General features: G+C 44.0%; 1 protein-coding gene across 9 annotated transcripts; it reads right to left on the reverse strand.

The window, feature by feature from the left end:
* Nucleotides 1–1,198: 1,198 nt before the first annotated feature.
* Nucleotides 1,199–24,639, reverse strand: LOC109878362 (protocadherin alpha-C2-like). Of its 9 annotated transcripts, none has more exons than XM_031790012.1 (3): nucleotides 22,078–24,639; nucleotides 5,602–5,637; nucleotides 1,199–2,874 (listed from the first exon to the last, which is right to left on the reverse strand). In XM_031790012.1, exons 1-2 carry the CDS (start codon nucleotides 24,466–24,468, stop codon nucleotides 5,626–5,628), a joined length of 2,403 nt encoding a protein of 800 aa, XP_031645872.1. In that variant the 5' UTR covers nucleotides 24,469–24,639; the 3' UTR covers nucleotides 1,199–2,874; nucleotides 5,602–5,625. The 9 variants fall into 9 exon arrangements, with proteins under 9 accessions (XP_031645872.1, XP_031645871.1, XP_031645869.1 ...); XM_031790011.1 differs by lacking the exon at nucleotides 22,078–24,639 and adding an exon at nucleotides 12,996–15,911; XM_031790009.1 differs by lacking the exon at nucleotides 22,078–24,639 and adding an exon at nucleotides 10,034–12,986.
* Between the last annotated feature and the right edge of the window lie 1,446 nt (nucleotides 24,640–26,085).

Genomic DNA, 26,085 nt, shown 5'->3' on the forward strand with positions numbered 1-26,085 from the left:
TTATTTAAAAAATCGTTTGTGATCAATATGACTTCTCTGTATGTATTACTTACTTTTTTGGGGTGGGGGGGGGGCAGCCTATGGGTACATGTGGTATAAACTAAGTGTGCAACATGAATATTATAGCTGTAAACCCCCAAACAAAAAAATTGTTGAAGCAAAAAATGAACCATAATGGATTTCTACCAGTCACTTAAAGAGAAATTCCACCCTATAACTATCTTTTGGTATTTGTTTCATTAGTCCATTGTTGATAAGGTTCCCAAAAGGTTTTGCTTGTCAGCAATCAAGTTTTCAACATATGTAACTATCAAAATACAGAAATCAGCCTTGTATGATGCATTATGCATAATAGGATGCAGAACGCCTCATGATAAGACGCAAAATGCACCATCGAGGGCTTCCACCATGCCAATTTAAAGTAGTCCAAGTGTCAACTGGGTGGGGATTCCTATGGGTTGTAACCTCAATGGTGCTGCCCATGCTGTCACAGATGCCATAATGGCACAAAGATGTCACTTTACACACCTTCCATATCCACCTATCACATTTCATCAATTGGTAAAGTATTAACCAATGAGATTCAATCATTTAAAAAATACTTTCTTCTTATCACTTTCCTGTTGTTGCTTCTGTTTTACAGATCACCACCTACACCCCAGCAACACCAGGTTAGGTCTGTGTTTCCCAAACTTGGTCCTGGGGCCCCGCTGGGTGCACGTTTTGGTTTTTGCCCTAGACAGCTGATTCAAATAATCAACTCATCATCAAGCTTTGATTATTCAAATCAGTTGTGTAGTGCTAGGGCAAAAAACTAAATGTGCACCCAGGGGGGCCCCAGGACCAAGTTTGGGAAACACTGTGTCAGGCTATTGATTTGTTTATTAAACATTTCAAATAATCAGTTCAACCGTGAAGCTTTAGTCTGGTAGAACTGCTAATGTACAGTTACTTCAAAAGTTGAATTGAGTAGGCTTCAGTAGCTAGCATGTCAACCAATGAGCTGCTGTGGAACTGCTCAGCTGACCTAGCAAAAGCTGCCCCTACACCACAGATCCAGGATCAGATACCTACCAACCTTGACCGTAACCATATCTGAAAAATATCTGACCTCGTATCAGCGGTTAGGGGCATCTTTTGTGTCCTACGGATGAGTGGCCCCACCTTGGAGAGCTAAAAGAACCAGAGAGCAAAGAGGTAATTCATCATGAATGTAATAGTCTTATACATCAGATCAACATGTCATGCAGTACAATAAATAAAGACCGACTACATATTGCACCATCAATAGATACTACAGGCTACACAAAGCACATATATACTTGCCTTGATCAGAACTAAAAGCAGGAATAGTAGTTACTGTAGTAATATTTTAAATACACATTGGAGTTTCATTTTGTTTAGCAGTCACATTTTGTACATAGTTTTAAAAATAAAGAAATGTGAACTTTAAAAACAGATTCATTTGGCCAGTCTATTGTTTTCTTTGTTTACTTCAATACTAAAGCATTGGCATCAACTACATCCAGCATTACACATAAAATAACACAGTCATTCATTTCAGTGATTAAAATGAGCTTATTCACTGATAAAGGTTTAAAGCGAACATATAAGGCAGTGAAACAATATTTAAAAAATTATACTTATTATATTTGGATGAAACTGTATTTGCCATAGGGCCTAATTCAAAATGATACCAGATACTTCCAATACTTCCCCTCACTGGCAAAGCCCAGACATCCTCCAACCTCACATAGGGGTAGACCATGGATGTTTTTAGGAGGGAACTATGTGCAGTTTGCTCTGCTCTGGAGTGGAGGAGGAGGGTGAGAGGAGCTGTGCAGGGAGAGAGCATAGGCCGATGACCTCTGACACCTCCTCCAGACCAGCAGTCTTTGATGTCAGAAGGGTGTCTTTGTCATTGCACCTTCATCAGAGAGGTGTCATAATTGTGACTTCATCAGAGAGGTGTCATAATTGTGACTTCATCATAGTGGCTAACAGTATTCTTTGTAATGACACTCTTGTTATGAAAAGTGAAAAATAAAAAAAACGGAATAAACAGTGATGGTAGAGTGACACCTTGGTAGACACTGTGAGTCACTTCAAATATCCCGGACCACATCTAACACATTTCCTAACAAAGCAGTTACATTGACATCTCCATGCACATGAAGGAAAGGGCTGATATACGTACATATACAGTATTGATAAAGAAGGGCTCACTCTTTGCTGTTTGATAAATGGATTGATGAAAGTATTCTAAATTCCTTTTTAGGATATACTGGTTTGTTTGATTCTACATTTACACACGTGTGCTCTGACCGAACAAGGACAAATACTTAAGTAAAAACCTAACATCCAAGGTCTTTCCTTTTGGAAAGGGGGTACAGTCTTTGAAGGCAATTCCTCATTCCTATGTCTGTCTCTGTATATTCATAGTGGCTGTTGGTATGTCCTGTGGTACCCTCCTGCATTCTGTCTCTCTAGTGTATGTTCTCTTCACTGTGCTTAGTTGAAACGTGTGGGGCCCTCAGTGATGGGCCAGAGCCATGCAGAACCATGTGTGTTGAATGGACGTTGAAGTTGATTGGGGCTAGTGTGTGCTTATAGAGAGATCATGGCTGGGGGATAGGGGGGCAGGGGACCATCAGAGTGTCTTTTAGGTCCTTGGGATGACAGTCATTGTTTGGCAAAGGGGGTGTAGGTGAAGTGTCACTAGGGGCCTGGTCGCTTAGGGGAGGGGACTGAGTAGGGTAAGGACGGGGGTTCCTTTCATCAGTGGACACGGGGTTCCTTCTGATGTAAATCTGGTGGACCAATGGGGATGGGGCCTTATGAGGAACTGCTGCCGCTGCCGGTGGTGGTGGACCCCTGAGAATGAGAGAAGAGGATTAGACAAAGGTGGGAGGGATCTGGGACAATCACAGCCTTGTGATTGGCCAGACTATGACACGTCTCATGCAGCCGAGGTCTGTCAGTCTGACAAGGCATCAGGCAGAACGACAGAGTGGAGGATTCTGGTGGTGGTGGGGCTATCGATGTACACCATGCTCCAAGATTACGTGAGGGAGAGAGTGGTTGCTAAGTAACTGGGTGATACATTTCATTTTCTGTCCCTCTGCACAAAGAATTAGGTCAGGCATCACATCGCAGTGAAGACGAATTCACAAGGATCATTGTGTTATTGTGAACTCATCAACAGTCAGTCAAACAATCAAACAGTCAATCATTCACACCACAAACAGTACAGTCCAATCCACCAAACAAACAGTCAATCATTCACACCACAAACAGTACAGTCCAATCCACCAAACAAACAGTCTAAGATACAGTAGAACATGTCCCTGATCTGCATTAGTGATGGGAGTGAAGGAGATGAACACATATTAATATTACATGCAGAGGACAGTATAGTTCTGTTTAGGGTTGCAGAAATCCAGGAACTTTCCCAAAATCCCCTGTCTTTCCAGAATCCCAGGTTGGAAGATGACCTGAATCAGGAGGGAAAAGCAGGAAAACCATCATCTTCCAACCAGGATTACTGGAAAACCTAGGGATTTGGGGGAAGTTCTGCTACATGCTAACATGTATGTCAGCCTGGGTTGTAATGTGTCTGTGGTGGTTGCAGGGAGGGCCGGGGTAGGGTGCTGTGAGATGCATCAGTCAGGGATCAGTTGTGGTGGTTGCAGGGAGGGCCTGGGAGGGCCGGGGTAGGATGCTGTGAGATGCATCAGTCAGGGATCAGTTGTGGTTGCAGGGAGGGCCTGGGAGGGCCGGGGTAGGATGCTGTGAGATGCATCAGTCAGGGATCAGTTGTGGTGGTTGCAGGGAGGGCCGGGGAGGGCCTGGGAGGGCCGGGGTAGGATGCTGTGAGATGCATCAGTCAGGGATCAGTTGTGGTGGTTGCAGGGAGGGCCGGGGAGGGCCGGGGTAGGATGCTGTGAGATGCATCAGTCAGGGATCAGTTGTGGTGGTTGCAGGGAGGGCCGGGGAGGGCCGGGGTAGGATGCTGTGAGATGCATCAGTCAGGGATCAGTTGTGGTGGTTGCAGGGAGGGCCGGGGAGGGCCTGGGAGGGCCGGGGTAGGATGCTGTGAGATGCATCAGTCAGGGATCAGTTGTGGTGGTTGCAGGGAGGGCCGGGGTAGGATGCTGTGAGATGTATCAGTCAGGGATCAGTTGTGGTGGTTGCAGGGAGGGCCGGGGAGGGCCGGGGTAGGATGCTGTGAGATGTATCAGTCAGGGATCAGTTGTGGTGTGCAAGAGAGGGCCGGACAATTGTCAGATTTCCATTTTTTTTTGGTCTGTCATTCTGCGGCCCCCAGGGGCCAGATGCAGGGTTGAGTGCTCAGTAACTGGTTGCAATCAGGAGTTACACACAGGTGTGTGCCCTAAACAAAAAAGGAATCGCAGGAGAGAGGGCATACCGTCATCCATCCCCCTCTTTAATCTGGATTACAACTAAAGCCAGAGTTTCTGCCAAATAGATCACAGATTATTATTATTATCAGCAGCATTATGATTATCACAACGTCTCTGTCTGATGTCCTCTGAGTTCAATCAATGCCATTAGTTTGTTTCCCTGATAGGAAACCGTCCAAAGGTCACTGTTCCACCAGAGAAGAAAAACCAAATGTACTTTAGAGTTAGGAAACTAGGGCAGCAGAACCTAGATATCAGCATTATAATAGTAGCATTGCTACAGGATATCATTATGTAGTCAGAGCTGAGACAGGCCCAATAGGAGGAGGATATTATTATGTAGTCAGAGCTGAGACAGGCCCAATAGGAGGAGGATATTATTATGTAGTCAGAGCTGAGACAGGCCCAATAGGAGGAGGATATTATTATGTAGTCAGAGCTGAGACAGGCCCAATAGGAGAAGGATATTATTATGTAGTCAGAGCTGAGACAGGCCCAATAGGAAGAGGATATTATTATGTAGTCAGAGCTGAGACAGGCCCAATAGGAGGAGGATATTATTATGTAGTCAGAGCTGAGACAGGCCCAATAGGAGAAGGATATTATTATGTAGTCAGAGCTGAGACAGGTCCAATAGGAGGAGGATATTATTATGTAGTCAGCGCTGAGACAGGCCCAATAGGAGAAGGATATTATTATGTAGTCAGAGCTGAGACAGGCCCAAATGGAGAAGGATATTATTATGTAGTCAGAGCTGAGACAGGCCCAATAGGAGGAGGATATTATTATGTAGTCAGAGCTGAGACAGGCCCAATAGGAGGAGGATATTATTATGTAGTCAGAGCTGAGACAGGCCCAATAGGAGGAGCCTTGAGGATAAGAGTCTAACATGGGCAGCATTGGCTAGTTTGGGGATGAGGTTCTGTTAAAAAGGGGCAAAAGGTTGATGCAGGACAGACCCAATCTGGTGCTTTTCATGGATGAAGCCATTAGGAGCAGGGCAGGGGTATCACCAGAGTGACATTTGTGATCAAAACCACCGCTCCTCTTAACGAGAGGGGGAAGACACAGAACGAGAAGAACTCCACTGAAACAAAACCAGACACGAAAAAGAAAACATTTCTGTAAGCTCATTTAAAAAGGGTTCCCGGGGCGGTTGAGTGAGACTCCTCCATACCTCCAGCTGCACAGTGGACTTCCCTCATTTAGGGTACTTAAGAACAGGGAGAAAAGAAAGAAGCATTTCAATGGTCAAGACATTGCAGAACACAAGGAATCTTTCTGTATGCATGGTTATGGCCTATGGCTATACTCTCATTTTGTCATATTAATCACTCCATTTCTACTGAAGCGATTATCTGATAAATCTTGGGGAAAGTCAATATTTCAAAAATATATAGCCTACAGCCCAAAACAGACAAAACAGGGTAGAAGAAAAAATGTCATGGCAACCTGAAAAGGGTAACATGAGTTGGTTAGGAAAACAACCGTTTCAGCAATCCATTCACACACACACAGTCTCCCTCACACACAAGCGCACACACAATAATTTATTCTGCAAATACTTACCTTTTTTACAAGAACCAGCCTTGATCAAGTAAAACATTTGTTATACATTGGAACGAGTGCATAAATGTATAATAACATGAGAACAGATATTGCAGAACATGTAGATAGACTATGGATAGGCTAAGGCTGGATTTTGAGAAATGACAGTGCACATTATTAGGTATAGAGAGAGTGGTGCACAGCAAAACAAGTTCACTACAACCCTGACCCCTCTCTTGCTGCAGACCTCCTCCTGCTCTCTCTTCCCTACTGAGTGACGTAAGAGGAGGAGAGACAACCTCTGCAGCATGGAGGAGGGAGTGGCCTCATTGAGGCGTTCAGCTTGACTGGGCTCACTGAGAGAGAGAGAGGGGGGAGGGGGTTATTCTGATGCATTTTAAATCAGGGGATGGAGATATTTGATGAAATGAAAGTCTATAAACAAATACCGAATTAGAATAGATCATGTGATGTCAATAATGAGAGGAAGCCATTTGGTCCATCTAGACTCATAAAGGACAGGAAGTCTAATGTGAAACCGTAGCCTTGTTTGTTTTGAAAGCTCAAGGAGTTTCTGTCTCATTGTCTTGTAGGCTGTACCATATATAAACAACATTGCTGCTGGCGCTGTGTAATCTCCATCACGATGTGTTAGCTCTACAAGGATGCAGTATGCAGGCACTGTCAGTGCGGTGAAACATAAGCCACACGCCATTCAACCAAATTAGAGGCCTTTTTCCCAGCAGGTGCTGCAGCTGTTTGTTGAGGTGCTAGAGGGAGAAAATATAAATTCATAACAGATGAATGAATTTCAGAGATAAAGGAACTAGGCCTGATTACCTGGCAGAAGGGGACCTGTTTTTAGACTGGTATTGTGGTGGAAGGTGGAAATGTAACACCTGCCCTCCCAACACCTGACACTTTGTATACGGTATAACTGGGTAAACAGTATGCGACAAGTTTGTGTGAATAGGTTATATGATGCCAAAAACATTATCAAATTTGATCTTACACATTTTAAGTTTCAGTAATTTTCCAAGTTGCTGTTATTGAACAGTATTTTATAAAATCATCATTGCTTCTTCTCAGAAATAAACAGAACTTTTGCCCAAAGTATTATATTTGTGTTATTCCCGATGCCATCTTGGATTTACTTGTTGTTCTTACACAGTAGTGTGATTCTAATGAACATTTGGTGTTGCTCTCTCATTACTGTAACTTCCCAACAACTTCACTGGGTTCACGCTACTTTGCTTGTTGTGGAACTGGAGGCGTATGCGTTGCCAATACAGTCATGTCCATAATTAACAGCACCCTTGATAAAGATGAGCAAAAAAGACTGTATAAAATAAATAATACAAATATTGAGATATATTGTATGCCCCAAAAATATAGATATTGTTGTAACCCAATGATAAAATGTATAGAATTGCAGGAAATAAGCTGCTAAATTATTTTCAGGAACAAGAGGGGTGTGAACAGTTTGTGTCATGAACTGTGCTTGTGCCAGTAGAAATAGACTTGGCGTGCGTGGGGGGGATGCAGGATATTCCCCAATGTTTTGGCCCGAGAAAAGAGTTTGGGAACTCCTGTTTTAGGGCACACACTCTTACAATTAAATGTGACGGAAACTTCCGTTCATATGGTCTGCAGCAGCTGACCGGACGTTCTGAGACCTCAAGCAGCGATTCACTACAGCGTCCATCTTAATCCATCCGGACTCATCCCGTCAGTTCGTGGTGGAGGTCGACACCTTGAACGTCAGAGTGGGGGCTGTGTGCCCAGTACCAGAAGCTGCATCCCGGCGCCTTCCTTTCCCATTGTCTTAACCCCGCTGAGAGGAACCACCTCAACTCCAGGCAGGCGAGATAGGGAAAAGGAAATTAGTGAATAAAAAGGACTATCTCCTACCGCCCGGGGTCCAAGAATGTGAAGCCTGAAGTCTGTACAGCCCTGCTACTACACCATCGGACCCCGAGACCATCCTCCCTACTTCCTGCACCGCAAGGCGCAGTGTTCCCAGCCAACTGGATGTTTGTTTCCACACTCACCTGTCATCCTGGCTCCCATCGGACCTTGGCTTTCATCCAACAACATTTTTGGTGGCCCGCCATGGTTCCTGACATCTCCTCGTCCGTTGCCGCCTGCACTGTGTGTGCGCAGAACAAGACTCCAGGGGACTCCAGGGGCCTCCTTCAACCACTCCCTGTCCCTCACCGCCACTGGTCCCATATATCCTTGGACTTCATCACAATTCTCCCTCCGTCAGATGGCAACACCACCATCCTTACGGTGGTGGATAGGTTTTCCAAAGCCACGCTAAGTTGCCCTCAGCTAAGGAGACGGCCCAGCTCATGGTGCAGCACTTCTTACGGATCCATGAACTTCCGGACGACATTGTCTCTAATCACGGAGTTCTCATCCCGGTTCTGGAAGGCGTTCTGCACCCTCATTGGGTAGTCGGCCAGCCTGTCTTCTGGTTTTCATCCATCCCCATTTTAACGACCAGTCGGAAGCAAGACAATCAGGACCTGGTGACGACTCTTTGTTGCCTCGTCTCCACCAATCCCACCTGGAGCCAGCAATTCGTGTAGGTGGATTATGCCTGCAGCACCCTTCCCTGTTCTGTTACTGGTCTCTCGACTTTTAAGAGTTCCCTGGGATATCAGCCCTGCCCTTCCCAGAGCAAGAAAATGAAGACAGGCATACCTTCTGCTCAGATGTTTGTCCGTTGCTGTATCTGGAAGAGAGCCCAGGCCGCTTTTCTCAAGACCACCTCCAGGTATCGATGACAGGCGGACCGCCAACAGATCCCTGCTTCCCACTACCATCTTGGGAAAAGGGTATGACTTTCCACTCGGGATCTGCCTCTCCGGGTGGAGTTCCGCAAACTTTCCCCCCATTTTATTGACCTTTTCCCCATCTCTAAGATCCTTCTGTTGCCCCGCACCCTCCATATACATCCAACTTTCCATGTATCTAGAATGAAACCCCTGTCTCACAGCCCTTTGTCTCCTGTTTCCAGGCCCACCCCTCTCCCCCGTCTCATCGATGGCCATATGGCATACACAGTTTGGCGACTCCTGAGTGTTCGACCGCAGGGCAGGGGATTCCAGTACCTGGTTGACTGGCCCGGAGGAGAGGTGTTGGGTCCCCACCAGGAATATCCTAGACCCAGCCCTCATCTCGGACTTCCGCCGTCAACAACGCGGTCAACCAGGTATGTCACCGGGTAGGACATCAGGTGGTGCTCCTGGGTGGGGTGGGGGAGAGACTGTCACACCCTGACACTCTGTTTCACCTGTCTTGTTTTTGGCTCCAACCCCCACCAGGTGTCTCCCATTACCTCATGTGTATTTATACATGCGCTTTCTGTTTGTCCGTTGCCAGTTCGTCTTGTCCCGTCAAGTCTTACCAGCATGTTCCTGTGGTTCCTATGCTCTACTTTTTGTTTTTCCTAGTCTTCCCAGTTCTGACCTTTCTGCCTGTCCTGACCCTGATCCTGCCTGCCGTCCGGTACCTGCCTGACTCTGATTTGAATTATGACTCTTTGCCTGCCTGAACCTACCGACTGCCTGCTCCTTGAACTAATAAACTCTGAGACTCACTCTCCACCTCCTGTGTCTACATCTGGGTCTTAGCCTGAGCCGTGATAATTATGGCGTATTGTGTGTAGATTGATGAGGAAATTAAAAATATATATTTTAGGCTGTTACGTAACAAAATGTGGAAAAAGTCAAGGGGTCTGAATACTTTCAGGTGGCACTGGAGAACCTAAAAGGGTTATTTGGCATTCCCCATAGGAGAATCCTTTGAAGAACTAGTTTTGGTTCCAGGTAAAACCATTTGGGTTCCAGGTAGAATCATTTTGGGTACCCTCTTTGGAAAGGGTTCTACATGGAAACCAAAAGGGTTCTACCTGGATCCAAAAAGGGTTCTCCTATGGGAATATCTGAAGAACCATTTTGGGACCCTTTTTCTAAAATTGCAGTGACTCAGTCATATTGTTGTTGCATTGTGCTTTGCTGTGGAGGTCATTCAGAGGTGGAGGTCCTTCTTACCTGCAAGGTAGAGGCTGCTGATTCGCTGGTCTCTGTCAGGCCGGTGCTCCTTGGTAAACTGGACACAATGTATCTGGAGCCCGCCTTTGGCACAGGCTGTCGTACTACCAGCTTTCCTTTCCTGGTCTCTGCTAGAAACATACTGTACCAGTAGGCATCGTTGGAGACCAGAGTGGAATCTGCGATGGTCGAGTTCCTCTCGCTGATCACGCTGTTCCTACTGGGAGGAGCCGCTTTGCTGGGCATCGGTTTCTGACACTTCAGCACACAGGTGACCAATATGGTGATCAATAACAGAAAGGACACCGAGCCCAAGCCGATCACCAAATACAGGTTTAAGTCTGAAAATATGTCATATTCTAGAGGTACTTCAGTCATGTCAGAGTAGGCTTTAACGGCAGTCTCCACTGTTGACAGCTTGATGGTAACTGTAGAAGACAGAGCAGGTTCTCCGTTGTCCTTGGCGATGACAACCAGCCGTTGATGACGCGGATCTCTGTAACTGAACATTCTCATGGTCCGGATATCTCCATTGTATTGGTCCAGACTGAATAAGGTGGCGTCAGTAACCTGTAGAAACTGGTATGTAATCCGAGAGTTCTGGACCGAGTCCGTGTCTATGGCTATCACCTTGGAGACCAGGGATCCTTTATCAGTGGATCTGGGAATCTTTTCCTCCACCACGGAGCCGTGCACGCGCCACGGAGAGACTATGACCGGGGTGTTGTCGTTCTGATCAACAATGATGATGTGGACAGTCACATTACTGCTGAGCGGAGGAACACCAGAGTCTCTGGCCTCAATGTGGAAAAGGAATTCTTTCTCTATCTCATAGTCAAACGTCTTTAGTGCGTAAAGATTACCGTTCTCCGGATTGATGGAGAACAGCATGGAAATGGAGGTGTTCACTATCTCCTTCTCTATGATGAAATAAACTAGATACTGGTTTTCATGGAGGTCTGGATCAAACGCAGTGAGGGAACTTAGCAAGGCCCCAGGCGCGTTATTCTCCATAACGGGCATAGTGTAGAACGACTGGGGGAACTGTGGAACGTTGTCGTTAACGTCTAGTAGTTCTAAAGTCATCGTTTCATTGTCAGATAGCGGAGGGGAACCCCTGTCTGTTACGGTAAAAGTTATGTCATATTCTGGGACCTTCTCACGGTCGAGAGGTTCTGATACTACTAACTCATAATAGTTATCGGAATTCTCTCTTAGTGAAAAGGGTAATTCATCCGCAATATGGATATCGACAATCCCATTTTCACCTGAATCTTTATCGCTGACACTGACAACTGCTATCACCGTGTCTACCGCTATATCTTCCTTTATGGGACTTTGATATGATTTGATTGATATTTCAGGATGATTGTCATTCATATCCGTCACTAGAATAGTTATTTTACACTGACCTGATAATGAGTTGGTCCCCTTATCAGTTGCTATGACTTCCATATCATAGATCCTGAAGTCTTCATAATTGATCATTTCTTTCACCGTTATTTCTCCGTTATTAGGGTTTAAACTGAACGTTTCATGTGTTTTCTCTGATGTATACAAACTATATGAATATACTATTACCGAATTGGTTCCCTCATCTAAGTCTGTTGCATTCAGTTTAACCACAAGGCTTCCGATTGGAGAGTTTTCCATTATATTTATATTATATGAATCTTTGTCAAACTGAGGGGCATTATCATTTGTGTCCAGGACACGAACAATTATGTTGGCTGTACCAGAGCGCGCGGGGACTCCACCATCTACAGCGGTGAGTATTAGGTTATGAACGGCGTGCTCCTCTCGGTTTAAAGCCTTTTTCAGTATCAAATCGGCAAACTTCGATCCATCCCTCCCGGTCTGAATTTCAATATCAAAATGATCACTTTCACTGATGTGGTAGGTTTTTACAGAATTCGTGCCCACATCGGGGTCAATTGCATTGCTTAGAGAAAAACGCTCCCCGGCTGGGGTCGATTCAGAAATATCTAGGTTTATGATATCTCTACGAAAACGTGGCGCGTTGTCATTTATATCAACGATTTCCAATTCTATGTTAAATATCCGAACTGGATTTTCAATGATTACCTCCATTTTTAGAAAACAAGTTGTAGCTGTTTTAGAACTACAGAGGTATTCCCTGTCCATATTTTCAACAATATACAGCTCCCCCGTCTCTTTGTTCACGTCAAGATATTTCTTACCGGCGATGACATCTAACCGCATCTTGCGTTTGCTCAAGGTTTTCATATCTAGTCCCAAATCAGCAGCTAAATTAGCAACAACGGATCCTTCCTCCATTTCCTCGGGAATAGAATAGTGAGTAACAGCAGACGCCGTATTCATGGCTGCAGAGAGAAGAATAAAGGCCGAGACGTACCTTCTCCAGGACTGTCCATTAATACGCGAATCCATTGTTATAAATAGTTTGCTTTACTCCCAGTGTGAAGCAATTCCAAAACATAGAATTGAACAGTGAAAATATTGAATAAGACAACACAACGACTGTTTCTAATAAGTGCCAGGTTGTGTTTCAAATGATCCGTTCAAACGTGGTAGTTTCAGCACCATAGAGCTGTCCATATCACAATGCTCCCCTCTCGTCCCTGTGACGCAGCTGCCATGGTGACTAATTACATCACAAACTAATGCTTTTCACTGGTGAACAGCGACGCTTTGCGTGTTTAACAAAACTTTGCACCTTTCATTTTAACGTACTACAGACCTCATAGTATTACTGTATTACCAGTTAATTAAAAGTGTGCACATATAGATAGAAAATGAGGTGTCAAGTATATAAATTCAAACGTTTACATCAGCAACAAGGAAAACATGCAATGCATGTCAGAGCAAAGAAGTTCCAACATTTAAGGTTGTATAAAATGGAGTAAGAATCTACCTGGGGAACACACACTGACAAAGTTAGAGCAAATTATGTTGAATTAGAGGTGAAGATATTTCTTACCTGCAGAGTAGAGGCTGCTGATTCGCTGGTCTCTGTCAGGCCGGTGCTCCTTGGTAAACTGGACACAATGTATCTGGAGCCCGCCTTTGGCACAGGCTGTCTGACTACCAGCTTTCCTTTCCTGGTCTCTGCTAGAAACATACTGTACCAGTAGGCATCGTTGGAGACCAGAGTGGAATCTGCGATGGTCGAGTTCCTATCACTGATCACGCTGTTCCTACTGGGAGGAGCCGCTTTGCTGGGCATCGGTTTCTGACACTTCAGCACACAGGTGACCAATATGGTGATCAATAACAGAAAGGACACCGAGCCCAAGCCGATCACCAAATACAGGTTTAAGTCTGAAAATATGTCATATTCTAGAGGCACTTCAGTCATGTCAGAGTAGGCTTTAACGGCAGTCTCCACTGTTGACAGCTTGATGGTAACTGTAGCAGACAGAGCAGGTTCTCCGTTGTCCTTGGCGATGACAACCAGCCGTTGATGACGCGGATCTCTGTAACTGAACATTCTCATGGTCCGGATATCTCCATTGTATTGGTCCAGACTGAATAAGGTTGCGTCAGTAACCTGCAGAAACTGGTATGTAATCCGAGAGTTCTGGACCGAGTCCGTGTCTATGGCTATCACCTTGGAGACCAGGGATCCTTTATCGGTGGATCTGGGAATCTTTTCCTCCACCACGGAGCCGTGCACGCGCCACGGAGAGACTATGACCGGGGTGTTGTCGTTCTGATCAACAATGATGATGTGGACAGTCACATTACTGCTGAGCGGAGGAACACCAGAGTCTCTGGCCTCAATGTGGAAAAGGAACTCTTTCTCTATCTCATAGTCAAACGTCTTTAGTGCGTAAAGATTACCATTCTCCGGATTGATGGAAAACAGCATGGAAATGGAGGTGTTCACTATCTCCTTCTCTATGATGAAATAAACTAGATACTGGTTTTCATGGAGGTCTGGATCAAACGCAGTGAGGGAACTTAGCAAGGCCCCAGGCGCGTTATTCTCCATAACGGGCATAGTGTAGAACGACTGGGGGAACTGTGGAACGTTGTCGTTAACGTCTAGTAGTTCTAAAGTCATCGTTTCATTGTCAGATAGCGGAGGGGAACCCCTGTCTGTTACGGTAAAAGTTATGTCATATTCTGGGACCTTCTCACGGTCGAGAGGTTCTGATACTACTAACTCATAATAGTTATCGGAAGACTCTCTTAGTGCAAAAGGTAATTCATCCGCAATATGGATATCGACAATCCCATTTTCACCTGAATCTTTATCGCTGACACTGACAACTGCTATCACCGTGTCTACCGCTATATCCTCCTTTATGGGACTTTGATATGATTTGATTGATATTTCAGGATGATTGTCATTCATATCCGTCACTAGAATAGTTATTTTACACTGACCTGACAACGAGTTGGTCCCCTTATCAGTTGCTATGACTTCCATATCATAGATCCTGTAGTCTTCATAATTTATCATTTCTTTCACCGTTATTTCTCCGTTATTAGGGTTTAAACTGAACGTTTCTTGAGTTTTCTCTGATGTATAGAGGCTATATGAATATAATATTTCCGAATTGGTTCCCTCATCTAAGTCAGTTGCATTCAGTGTAACCACAAGGCTTCCAATTGGAAAGTTTTCCATCACATTGATGGTGTAGCTTTCTTTATCAAATTGAGGGGCGTTGTCATTCGTATCTAGAACGCGAACAATGATGTTGGCTGTGCCTGTGCGCGCGGGGACTCCGCCGTCTACAGCCGTGAGTATTAGATGATGAACCTCCTGCTCCTCTCGGTCTAAAGCCTTTTTCAGAATCAAATCAGCAAACTTTGACCCGTCTCGTCCGGCCTGAATTTCTATATTGAAATGATCACTTTCTCTTAGATGGTAGGTTTTCACAGAATTAGTGCCAACGTCAGGATCCACGGCATTGTTCATTGAGAATCGTTCTCCTATTGCAGTTGACTCGGATATATCCAAATGCATTTCGTCTCTTCGAAAATAAGGTGAATTGTCGTTGATATCCATGATTTCTAGCTCAATATTAAACATTCGTAATGGGTTTTCAATTGTAGCGTCCAGTTTAAGAAAGCAATTGGTTTTAGAGCTGCATAGATGTTCTCTATCCATTTTCTGTAAAATGTAAAGCTCTCCGGTTTCTTTGTTAACCTCCATATATTTTTTATTGGCGACAACATCCAATCGCATCTTGCGCCTATTCAATGTTTTCACATCCAGTCCCAAATCAGTAGCTAAATTGGCAACAACGGAGCCTTCCTCCATTTCCTCTGGAATAGAATAATGGGTTACGGCAGACGCCGTGTTCATGGTGGTAGAGAGAAGAAGAAAGACCGATACGTACCTTCTCCACCGTTGAACGAGGCAATGCGACTCCATCGCTTGATTGTTGTTATCCGTGGGTAATGCAATACAAAAATCGGGACCTTCTGATGATGATTTGAGAAGCCAAACGAGTCGACTATTGTACCGATATATATTTTAGATAATCGTTTTACAGCGATGGATTCAGCACCAGGGAGATGTCCACATACATTGCTTTGCTTTCTTCGCTGTGACGAACTGTCATGGCAACTGTTACTTAACGGAAGAGTACCTTTTATTGGTGAGCAGCGACACTTTGCGCATTTTACCAGCATTCACACATGCGAATTAAAACCTTGCAGGCAAGTTTTAATTGCCTAAAATAGGTAGAATAGAAGAGAGAGTAGGCCTGTGCTCAGTTTTTTTCTTCGGTTATTATACTTGTTTACAACTACCCCAATATTATATGCATCAATGTCTCACCATGCCTTCACTTTGTGCCCTGGTTTTACACGAAGAGATCCAGCACATTATTGTCAAAGCGATGGATTATAAGTAATTTGGTTAAAACAGATTAAGATTGTTTTCTTACCTGCAGAGTCGAGGCTGCTGAGTCGCTGGTTTCTGTCAGGCCGGTGCTCCTTGGTAAACTGGACACGATGTATCTGGAGCCCGCCTTTGGCACAGGCTGTCTGACTACCAGCTTTCCTTTCCTGGTCTCTGCTAGAAACATACTGTACCAGTAGGCATCGTTGGAGACCAGGGTGGAATCTGCGATGGTCGAGTTCCTCTCGCTGATCACGCTGTTCCTACTGGGAGGAGCCGCTTTGCTGGGCATCGGTTTCTGACACTTCAGCACACAGGTGACCAATATGGTGATCAATAACAGAAAGGACACCGAGCCCAAGCCGATCACCAAATACAGGTTTAAGTCTGAAAATATGTCATATTCTAGAGGCACTTCAGTCATGTCAGAGTAGGCTTTAACGGCAGTCTCCACTGTTGACAGCTTGATGGTAACTGTAGCAGACAGAGCAGGCTCCCCGTTGTCCTTGGCGATGACAACCAGCCGTTGATGACGCGGATCTCTGTAACTGAACATTCTCATGGTCCGGATATCTCCATTGTATTGGTCCAGACTGAATAAGGTGGCGTCAGTAACCTGTAGAAACTGGTATGTAATCCGAGAGTTCTGGACCGAGTCCGTGTCTATGGCTATCACCTTGGAGACCAGGGATCCTTTATCGGTGGATCTGGGAATCTTTTCCTCCACCACGGAGCCGTGCACGCGCCACGGAGAGACTATGACCGGGGTGTTGTCGTTCTGATCAACAATGATGATGTGGACAGTCACATTACTGCTTAGCGGAGGAACACCAGAGTCTCTGGCCTCAATGTGGAAAATGAACTCTTTCTCTATCTCATAGTCAAACGTCTTTAGTGCGTAAAGATGACCGTTCTCCGGATTGATGGAAAACAGCATGGAAATGGAGGTGTTCACTATCTCCTTCTCTATGATGAAATAAACTAGATACTGGTTTTCATGGAGGTCTGGATCAAACGCAGTGAGGGAACTTAGCAAGGCCCCAGGCGCGTTATTCTCCATAACGGGCATAGTGTAGAACGACTGGGGGAACTGTGGAACGTTGTCGTTAACGTCTAGTAGTTCTAAATTCATCGTTTCATTGTCAGATAGCGGAGGGGAACCCCTGTCTGTTACGGTAAAAGTTATGTCATATTCTGGGACCTTCTCACGGTCGAGAGGTTCTGATACTACTAACTCATAATAGTTATCGGACGACTCTCTTAGTGCAAAAGGTAATTCATCCGCAATATGGATATCGACAATCCCATTTTCACCTGAATCTTTATCGCTGACACTGACAACTGCTATCACCGTGTCTACCGCTATATCCTCCTTTATGGGACTTTGATAAGATTTGATTGATATTTCAGGATGATTGTCATTCATATCCGTCACTAGAATAGTTATTTTACACTGACCTGACAACGAGTTGGTCCCCTTATCAGTTGCTATGACTTCCATATCATAGATCCTGAAGTCTTCATAATTGATCATTTCTTTCACCGTTATTTCTCCGTTATTAGGGTTTAAACTGAACGTTTCTTGAGTTTTTTCAGATGTATACAGACTATATGAATATACTATTTTCGAATTGGTTCCCTCATCTAAGTCAGTTGCATTCGGTTTCACCACAAGACTTCCGATTGGAGAGTTTTCCATTATTTCTATATTGTAGCTTTCTTTGTCAAATTTAGGGGCGTTGTCGTTTGTATCCAGCACTCGAACAATTATGTTGGCTGTGCCCGAACGCGCTTGTACTCCGCCATCTACAGCGGTGAGTATTAGATGATGAACCTCCTGCTGCTCGCGGTCTAAAGCTGTCTGCAAAATTAGATCCGCAAACTTTGACCCATCTCTCCCGGTCTGAATTTCTAAAGTAAAATGATTACTTTCGCTCAGGTGGTATGTTTTAACAGAATTGTCTCCGACATCAGGGTCTATGGCATTGTTCAAAGAGAAGCGCTCTCCAACTGCAGTTGACTCCGATATATCCAAATGCATTTTATCCCTTCGAAAATGAGGTGCATTGTCGTTGATATCCATGATTTCTAGTTCGATATTAAACATTCGTATTGGGTTTTCAATTGTAACATCCAATTTAAGGAAGCAAGATGCCGTTTTGATGGGGCAAAACAATTCTCTGTCCATCTTCTCTAAAATGTACAGCTCCCCCGTGTCTTTGTTAATCTGCAAATACTTCTTATTTCCAACAACATCTAACCGTATCTCCCGTTTACTCAAAGTGTTTACATCTAGTCCCAAATCAGCAGCTAAATTAGCAACAACGGAGCCTTCCTCCATTTCTTCTGGAATAGTATAATGGGTAACGGCAGACACGACGTTCAGGGCAGCAGAGAAAATAAGAAAAACCGAGACATACCTTCTCCATGGCTGACCGCGTCTGTACGCCTCCATTGTTGTCTTTGTAAACTCTGTTTACAAGAAAGTAATCTCAAACACAATGTCAACCAGCAGAAAACATAGGTAAATTACAATATCGCAAGGCCTTAAGCGTTTTAGAGCGAACAGAGCAGAATAATCTATTTTTTGACGGATTCAGCACCAGGAGTAGGTTACACTGCCTTCCTAATGACGAACTGTCATGGCGACCACTGCATCACAAACGTATGTGTTTAGCTAGTAAACAGCGACGCTTTGCGCATATTACGAGCTTGTACATATCTACTGCTGTCAATGTTGTTGGGCTGTCTTCGCAATATAGCTGAATGTCGACGCAAATAAGCAAACATCTGGAGCACTATTGCCTGTAAGCTTTTTATCGATTTCAAGATTGAAACAAGACCAAGGTAGCTGGTGGGATTTCATTTGTTTTGCCGAACATATTTTTGAATTTATATTAGACCTGAAAGGTAGGCATATTAACACGATGACCCCAGAAGTGTCTTCCATTGAATGACGAAGAAAAAAGGCATTTACGCATAAGGTGAATGCGTAAAGAGTCACACACGGACAAATACCACTGGTCACAGAGGTCATTTCAACGTCTTTTCCACGTTGGTTTATGTGTAAACAAGGTTGATTCAGCTAGTCGGCTATAGAAACATTTGAGAAGATCTGAAATGAATGATCAAGTCTTACCTGCAGAGTAGAGGCTGCTGAGTCGCTGGTCTCTGTCAGGCCGGTGCTCCTTGGTAAACTGGACACAATGTATCTGGAGCCCGCCTTTGGCACAGGCTGTCTGACTACCAGCTTTCCTTTCCTGGTCTCTGCTAGAAACATACTGTACCAGTAGGCATCGTTGGAGACCAGAGTGGAATCTGCGATGGTCGAGTTCCTCTCGCTGATCACGCTGTTCCTACTGGGAGGAGCCGCTTTGCTGGGCATCGGTTTCTGACACTTCAGCACACAGGTGACCAATATGGTGATCAATAACAGAAAGGACACCGAGCCCAAGCCGATCACCAAATACAGGTTTAAGTCTGAAAATATGTCATATTCTAGAGGTACTTCAGTCATGTCAGAGTAGGCTTTAACGGCAGTCTCCACTGTTAACAGCTTGATGGTAACTGTAGCAGACAGAGCAGGTTCCCCGTTGTCCTTGGCGATGACAACCAGCCGTTGATGACGCGGGTCTCTGTAACTGAACATTCTCATGGTCCGGATATCTCCATTGTATTGGTCCAGACTGAATAAGGTGGCGTCAGTAACCTGTAGAAACTGGTATGTAATCCGAGAGTTCTGGACCGAGTCCGTGTCTATGGCTATCACCTTGGAGACCAGGGATCCTTTATCGGTGGATCTGGGAATCTTTTCCTCAACCACGGAGCCGTGCACGCGCCACGGAGAGACTATGACCGGGGTGTTGTCGTTCTGATCAACAATAATGATGTGGACAGTCACATTACTGCTGAGCGGAGGAACACCAGAGTCTCTGGCCTCAATGTGGAAAATGAACTCTTTCTCTATCTCATAGTCAAACGTCTTTAGTGCGTAAAGATTACCGTTCTCCGGATTGATGGAAAACAGCATGGAAATGGAGGTGTTCACTATCTCCTTCTCTATGATGAAATAAACTAGATACTGGTTTTCATGGAGGTCTGGATCAAACGCAGTGAGAGAACTTAGCAAGGCCCCAGGCGCGTTATTCTCCATAACGGGCATAGTGTAGAACGATTGGGGGAACAGTGGAACGTTGTCGTTAACGTCTAGTAGTTCTAAAGTCATCGTTTCATTGTCAGATAGCGGAGGGGAACCCCCGTCTGTTACGGTAAAAGTTATGTCATATTCTGGGACCTTCTCACGATCGAGAGTTTCTGATACTACTAACTCATAATAGTTATCGGAAGACTCTCTTAGTGCAAAAGGTAATTCATCCGCAATATGGATATCGACAATACCATTTTCACCTGAATCTTTATCGCTGACACTGACAACTGCTATCACCGTGTCTACCGCTATATCCTCCTTTATGGGACTTTGAAATGATTTGATTGATATTTCAGGATGATTGTCATTCATATCCGTCACTAGAATAGTTATTTTACACTGACCTGATAATGAGTTGGTCCCCTTATCAGTTGCTATGACTTCCATATCATAGATCCTGAAGTCTTCATAATTGATCATTTCCTTTACAGTTATCTCACCGCTATCAGGATTTAATTTGAACGTGCCCTGTGTCTTTTCTGATGTATAAAGACTGTATGAGTATATTACTTCTGCATTTGACCCTTCGTCTAAGTCTGTTGCGTTTAACTTCACTACAAGATTTCCGATTGGGGAGTTCTCCGGTACGTTTAAACGAAAGCTTTCCTTTTCAAAATAAGGGGCGTTGTCATTTGTATCTAACACATGAACAATGATGCTGGCTGTACCGGAGCGCGTGGGTACCCCGCTGTCTACAGCCGTGAGTATTAGATTTTGAAACGCCTGCTTCTCTCGATCTAAAGCCTTTTTCAGAATCAAATCAGCAAACTTCGATCCGTCTCTTCCAGTCTGAATTTCAATACCAAAATGGTGGCTTTCGCTAAGATGATAGGTTTTCACCGAGTTCGCACCAATATCAGGGTCAACTGCATTGCTTAAAGAGAATCGCTCACCTAACGGTGTCGACTCGGATATATCTAAATGTATTGTATCTCTTCGAAATTGTGGCGCATTATCATTGATATCCATTATTTCTAACTCTATGTTAAATATCCTCAGTGGGTTCTCAAGGACAACTTCCATTTTTAGAAAACAAGTAGCTGTCTTAATGTTGCAAAGCAGTTCCCTATCTATCTTCTCAGCGATATACATTTCTCCTGTGTCCTTATTTACGTCCACATATTTCTTATTAGCTATGGTATCTAACCGTATCTTGCGGTTGCTTAAGGTTTTCATGTCCAGTCCCAAATCAGTGGCTAGATTAGCAACAATAGAGCCTTCCTCCATTTCTTCGGGAATAGAATAATGGGTAACGGCAGATGCCATGTTCAGGACTGCAGAGAAAAGAAGAAAGACCGAGACGTACCTCCTCGAGGGCTGAATGATCCGGTGTACAGCCATTGTTTCAAATGATTGCTTACCATGCGTAGCGCTAAATTGAAAACGTGAGGATTGTGATAATATGGAAATAGTCAACCGTTTGGGAGTAGAAGCGAGACGTGTTTCAGATAATCCTTTGTCAAAGCGATGGTTTCAGAACCAGGGAGCTGTCCAGATAAAAAAAAATACCTTGCTTTCCTCCTTGTTACGAACTGTCATTGCGACTCTTACATCACAAGAGGTGTGTTTTATTGGTGAGCAGCGACACTTTGTGCATTTACCAGCATTTACACATCTCTACATTGAAAACGGTCCACTTTTTTTGTTGTCTATGAATGGTGTATAATGAGAAAGAAAAGTTTACGTCGTTATTTGTAATAAATTGTTTTTAAAGGGCATGTGAATATAAATATATTGTCCATTTCGCTATGTTTGTCAAATCTAATGTTGCCATAATTTTTATAAACATTGCATGGCATTGTACAGTTTAAACGTTTGGTAGAGGGAGTAAAGCTTTATCAGTTTGTTGTTTTGGTCATTCTTGTTGCTCACAGCTACCCCTTATCAGATTTGATTTTTGTACCATATTACGCCCTAAATGATGGCTTTTACGCATTATGATTATCAAAAAAAGGATGTAGGTTATTTGTTTAAAACAGATTAAGATTGTTTTCTTACCTGCAGGGTCGAGGCTGCTGAGTCGCTGGTCTCTGTCAGGCCGGTGCTCCTTGGTAAACTGGACACGATGTATCTGGAGCCCGCCTTTGGCACAGGCTGTCTGACTACCAGCTTTCCTTTCCTGGTCTCTGCTAGAAACATACTGTACCAGTAGGCATCGTTGGAGACCAGGGTGGAATCTGCGATGGTCGAGTTCCTCTCGCTGATCACGCTGTTCCTACTGGGAGGAGCCGCTTTGCTGGGCATCGGTTTCTGACACTTCAGCACACAGGTGACCAATATGGTGATCAATAACAGAAAGGACACCGAGCCCAAGCCGATCACCAAATACAGGTTTAAGTCTGAAAATATGTCATATTCTAGAGGCACTTCAGTCATGTCAGAGTAGGCTTTAACGGCAGTCTCCGCTGTTGACAGCTTGATGGTAACTGTAGCAGACAGAGCAGGTTCCCCGTTGTCCTTGGCGATGACAACCAGCCGTTGATGACGCGGATCTCTGTAACTGAACATTCTCATGGTCCGGATATCTCCATTATATTGGTCCAGACTGAATAAGGTGGCGTCAGTAACCTGTAGAAAGTGGTATGTAATCCGAGAGTTCTGGACCGAGTCCGTGTCTATGGCTATCACCTTGGAGACCAGGGATCCTTTATCGGTGGATCTGGGAATCTTTTCCTCAACCACGGAGCCGTGCACGCGCCACGGAGAGACTATGACCGGGGTGTTGTCGTTCTGATCAACAATAATGATGTGGACAGTCACATTACTGCTGAGCGGAGGAACACCAGAGTCTCTGGCCTCAATGTGGAAAAGGAACTCTTTCTCTATCTCATAGTCAAACGTCTTTAGTGCGTAAAGATTACCGTTCTCCGGATTGATGGAAAACAGCATGGAAATGGAGGTGTTCACTATCTCCTTCTCTATGATGAAATAAACTAGATACTGGTTTTCATGGAGGTCTGGATCAAACGCAGTGAGGGAACTTAGCAAGGCCCCAGGCGCGTTATTCTCCATAACGGGAATAGTGTAGAACGACTGGGGGAAGAGTGGCGGGTTGTCATTGACGTCCAACAGATGTAAAGTTATCGTTTGATTATCAGACAAGGAGGGCCTTCCTCCGTCCATCACAACGAGCGTGATATCATATTCTGGAACTTCCTCACGATCTAATGTTTCCGAGACAATGAGCTCGTAAAGGAAGTCAGACGACTTGTGCAAAACAAATGGCACCTGTTGGTTTATAGATAGGTTCATTTTGCCATTGTCACCTGTGTCCCTGTCGCTTATACCTACGATTGCTATGACTGTCCCAACTGGAATGTTCTCATTAACTGTACTCTTATATGATTTAACGGTTATCTCTGGATAGTTGTCGTTTGTATCTGTAACGCCAACTACAATTTTACATTGACCCAATAGGGGATGCTGTCCTTTGTCCTTAGCCTCAACATGCATCTCGTAAAACTTCATGTCTTCATAATCAATCGTTCCTTTCACTGTTATCTCCCCTGTGTTTGGATTCAGTGCAAATACGTATTGTGTTTTCTCTGACGTGTAAAGTGTGAATGAATACTTGATGTCTGCATTTGACCCATCATCTAAATCTGTGGCGTTTAGCTTCATTACTAGCGTTCCAATCGCTGAGTTTTCTGTCACATTAACGGAATAAACCGAACGGTCGAATCTAGGGGCGTTATCGTTTGTATCCAGCACTCTAACAACGATATTAGCTGTACCAGATTGCGATGGGACCCCGCCATCTACAGCCGTGAGTATTAAGTTATGAACGGCGTGCTCTTCCCGGTCTAAAGCCTTTGTCAAGACCAGGTCAACATATTTAGTACCATCACTCCCAGTCTGGATTTCTATGGTAAAATGCTCGCTAGCACTGAGCTGGTAGGTTTTGACTGTATTTATACCAACATCCGGGTCCACTGCATTAGGAAGGGAGAATTTCTCTCCTGCTGTAGCTGATTCTGAAACATCAAGCTCTATTCTGTCCCTGCGAAAATGAGGTGCGTTATCATTAATATCTGTTATTCCCAATTCTATGTTAAATATGCGTAAAGGGCTTTCAATGATAACGTCCAATTTTAAAAAACAGTCGGTAGTCTTAGTAGTGCAAAGATACTCCCTGTCTATTTTCTCTACAATATACAGCTCACCTGTCTTTTTGATGACGTCCAAGAACTTCTTGCTATGGAAAATATCAAGTTTTACCTCGCGATGAGCCAGACCTGCAAGTTCCAGTCCCAAATCTGCGGCTAAATTGGCCACTACAGAACCTCTCTCCATCTCTTCGGGTATGGAATACCGCGTCACAGACAAAGCGCTGCCCCATAACGCGCAGAACACAAAGACAGCCGAGAAAACCCTTCTCTCCCGATGCATCCTGGACGTTAAACTCCAGTCAGATTTAGCTAGACTCCTTATATTCGGATGCTATTAAGGCTTGTATAAAATCCTATATAGTAGCCTGATGTTCAGACCAGTGTTGTTGTTGTAAATTAAATAGCCATGTTTGTTTAAGCTAAAACAGGTCTGTCCTACAGCAGAGATGGATGAGAATGTCATGGCTCCCTCTAAACAGAGCTGAGATATTTACTGGTGAACAGCGACACCATCTGGCTAACGCAGAAGGGGAGTCAGGGAGAGGCCACGGATTGTTGTGCTGTTGCAGAATTGGCTACTTAAGCAAGACAGTATTGATAGATATATAAAGAATAGTAAATATTGTGCTGTATTACTAAGTAGGCTGTTGATATTCATTTTACTAAGAACGAATGGCATGTTAACCTGTACTATTGTATTAGGCCTATCTATTGTTTTCACAGTTGATGTGATAATCACTGAATAAATCAAAAAGAGTGAAATCAAAACCCCACTTATTTTTCATAGTCCTAGTCCAAATCTAAAATGTATTTAGCATCTAGCCCACAATCGTTATTTGATCTTCCTAGACTGTAAATGTATGTCGTTTTTATTGCATATAGTTGTAGGTTTTTCAATATAACTCTGTAATGAAAGCTCAATACAAATTAAATGTATTATTATGAAATCTGGCACCAAATCCATGTGATTGGAATTATCTGACTTCCATTCACTGATTATGACATCACCGGTGAAAAAAATATGAATTAAATACCTTTTTGCTTTCTAGAATATTATAATGTGAAGCAACAATAGACCATTGGCTTGAATTTCAGCACCGCGCCAGTGGACAGCTCCCGGAGAACACGTCATAATCACAAACTAGGTTTCCATCCAATTTGTGATAGATTTTCAAAAATCTGCCTAAAACAATATGCGAATTTCCCCACCAGAGATGTGTTTCCATTGAACTGATTTATTGCGGATTAAAGACTGTGCGTGATGACATTGTGCACCGGGTGAAAAATACAAGTTAAATGGGTTTCCATTGCATTTTCAACTCTACTGATGGTTTTGTCACAAAAACGGTTGCATTCAATAGAAAACATGCCCACTCTGGTCTAGGCACGTGCGCTCTAGCTGACACCTTGCAGATACAGTGCTGGTAGGCTACTTGCATAATGAGATTATTATGGATAAGAGCTATTCAAATGTTTTTTTTAATAATAATTGTCAAACGGCAGCCAAGCATCGATCATCATGTCACCAGAATAAGATATTTATTGGCAAGGAGCATCAAGCTCATCACGTGCACTTTCACCACCCTGTGAAGTTCAACATTATGTATTTCATCTGTGGCCTAATTTTTGGGATAGGGGGCAGCATTTCCACTTTTGGATGAATAGCGTGCCCAGAGTGAACTGCCTCCTACTCTGTCCCAGATGCTAATATATACATATTATTGTTAGTATTGGATAGAAAACACTCTGAAATGTCTAAAACTGTTCGAATGATGTCTGTGAGTATAACAGAACTCATATGGCAGGCGAAAACCTGAGAAAAATCCAACCAGGAAGTGGGACATCTGAGGTTTGTAGTTTTTCAAAGCTTGGCCTACCGAACACATTGAGATATGGA

The sequence above is a fragment of the Oncorhynchus kisutch genome, linkage group LG15 (genome assembly GCF_002021735.2).
Source record: "Oncorhynchus kisutch isolate 150728-3 linkage group LG15, Okis_V2, whole genome shotgun sequence".
Classification (NCBI taxonomy): domain Eukaryota; kingdom Metazoa; phylum Chordata; class Actinopteri; order Salmoniformes; family Salmonidae; genus Oncorhynchus; species Oncorhynchus kisutch.

What these genes read in the sequence shown, in the direction of transcription:
- LOC109878362 (XM_031790006.1), bottom strand. Translation starts at nt 12,445, where the DNA reads ATGGATTCGCGTATTAATGGACAGTCCTGGAGAAGGTACGTCTCGGCC. An exon ending in CAGCAGCCTCTACCTTGCAG is followed by an intron (nt 2,875 to 10,033) that starts GTAAGAAGGACC and finishes TCTCATTCTCAG; the next exon opens with GGGTCCACCACCACCGGCAG.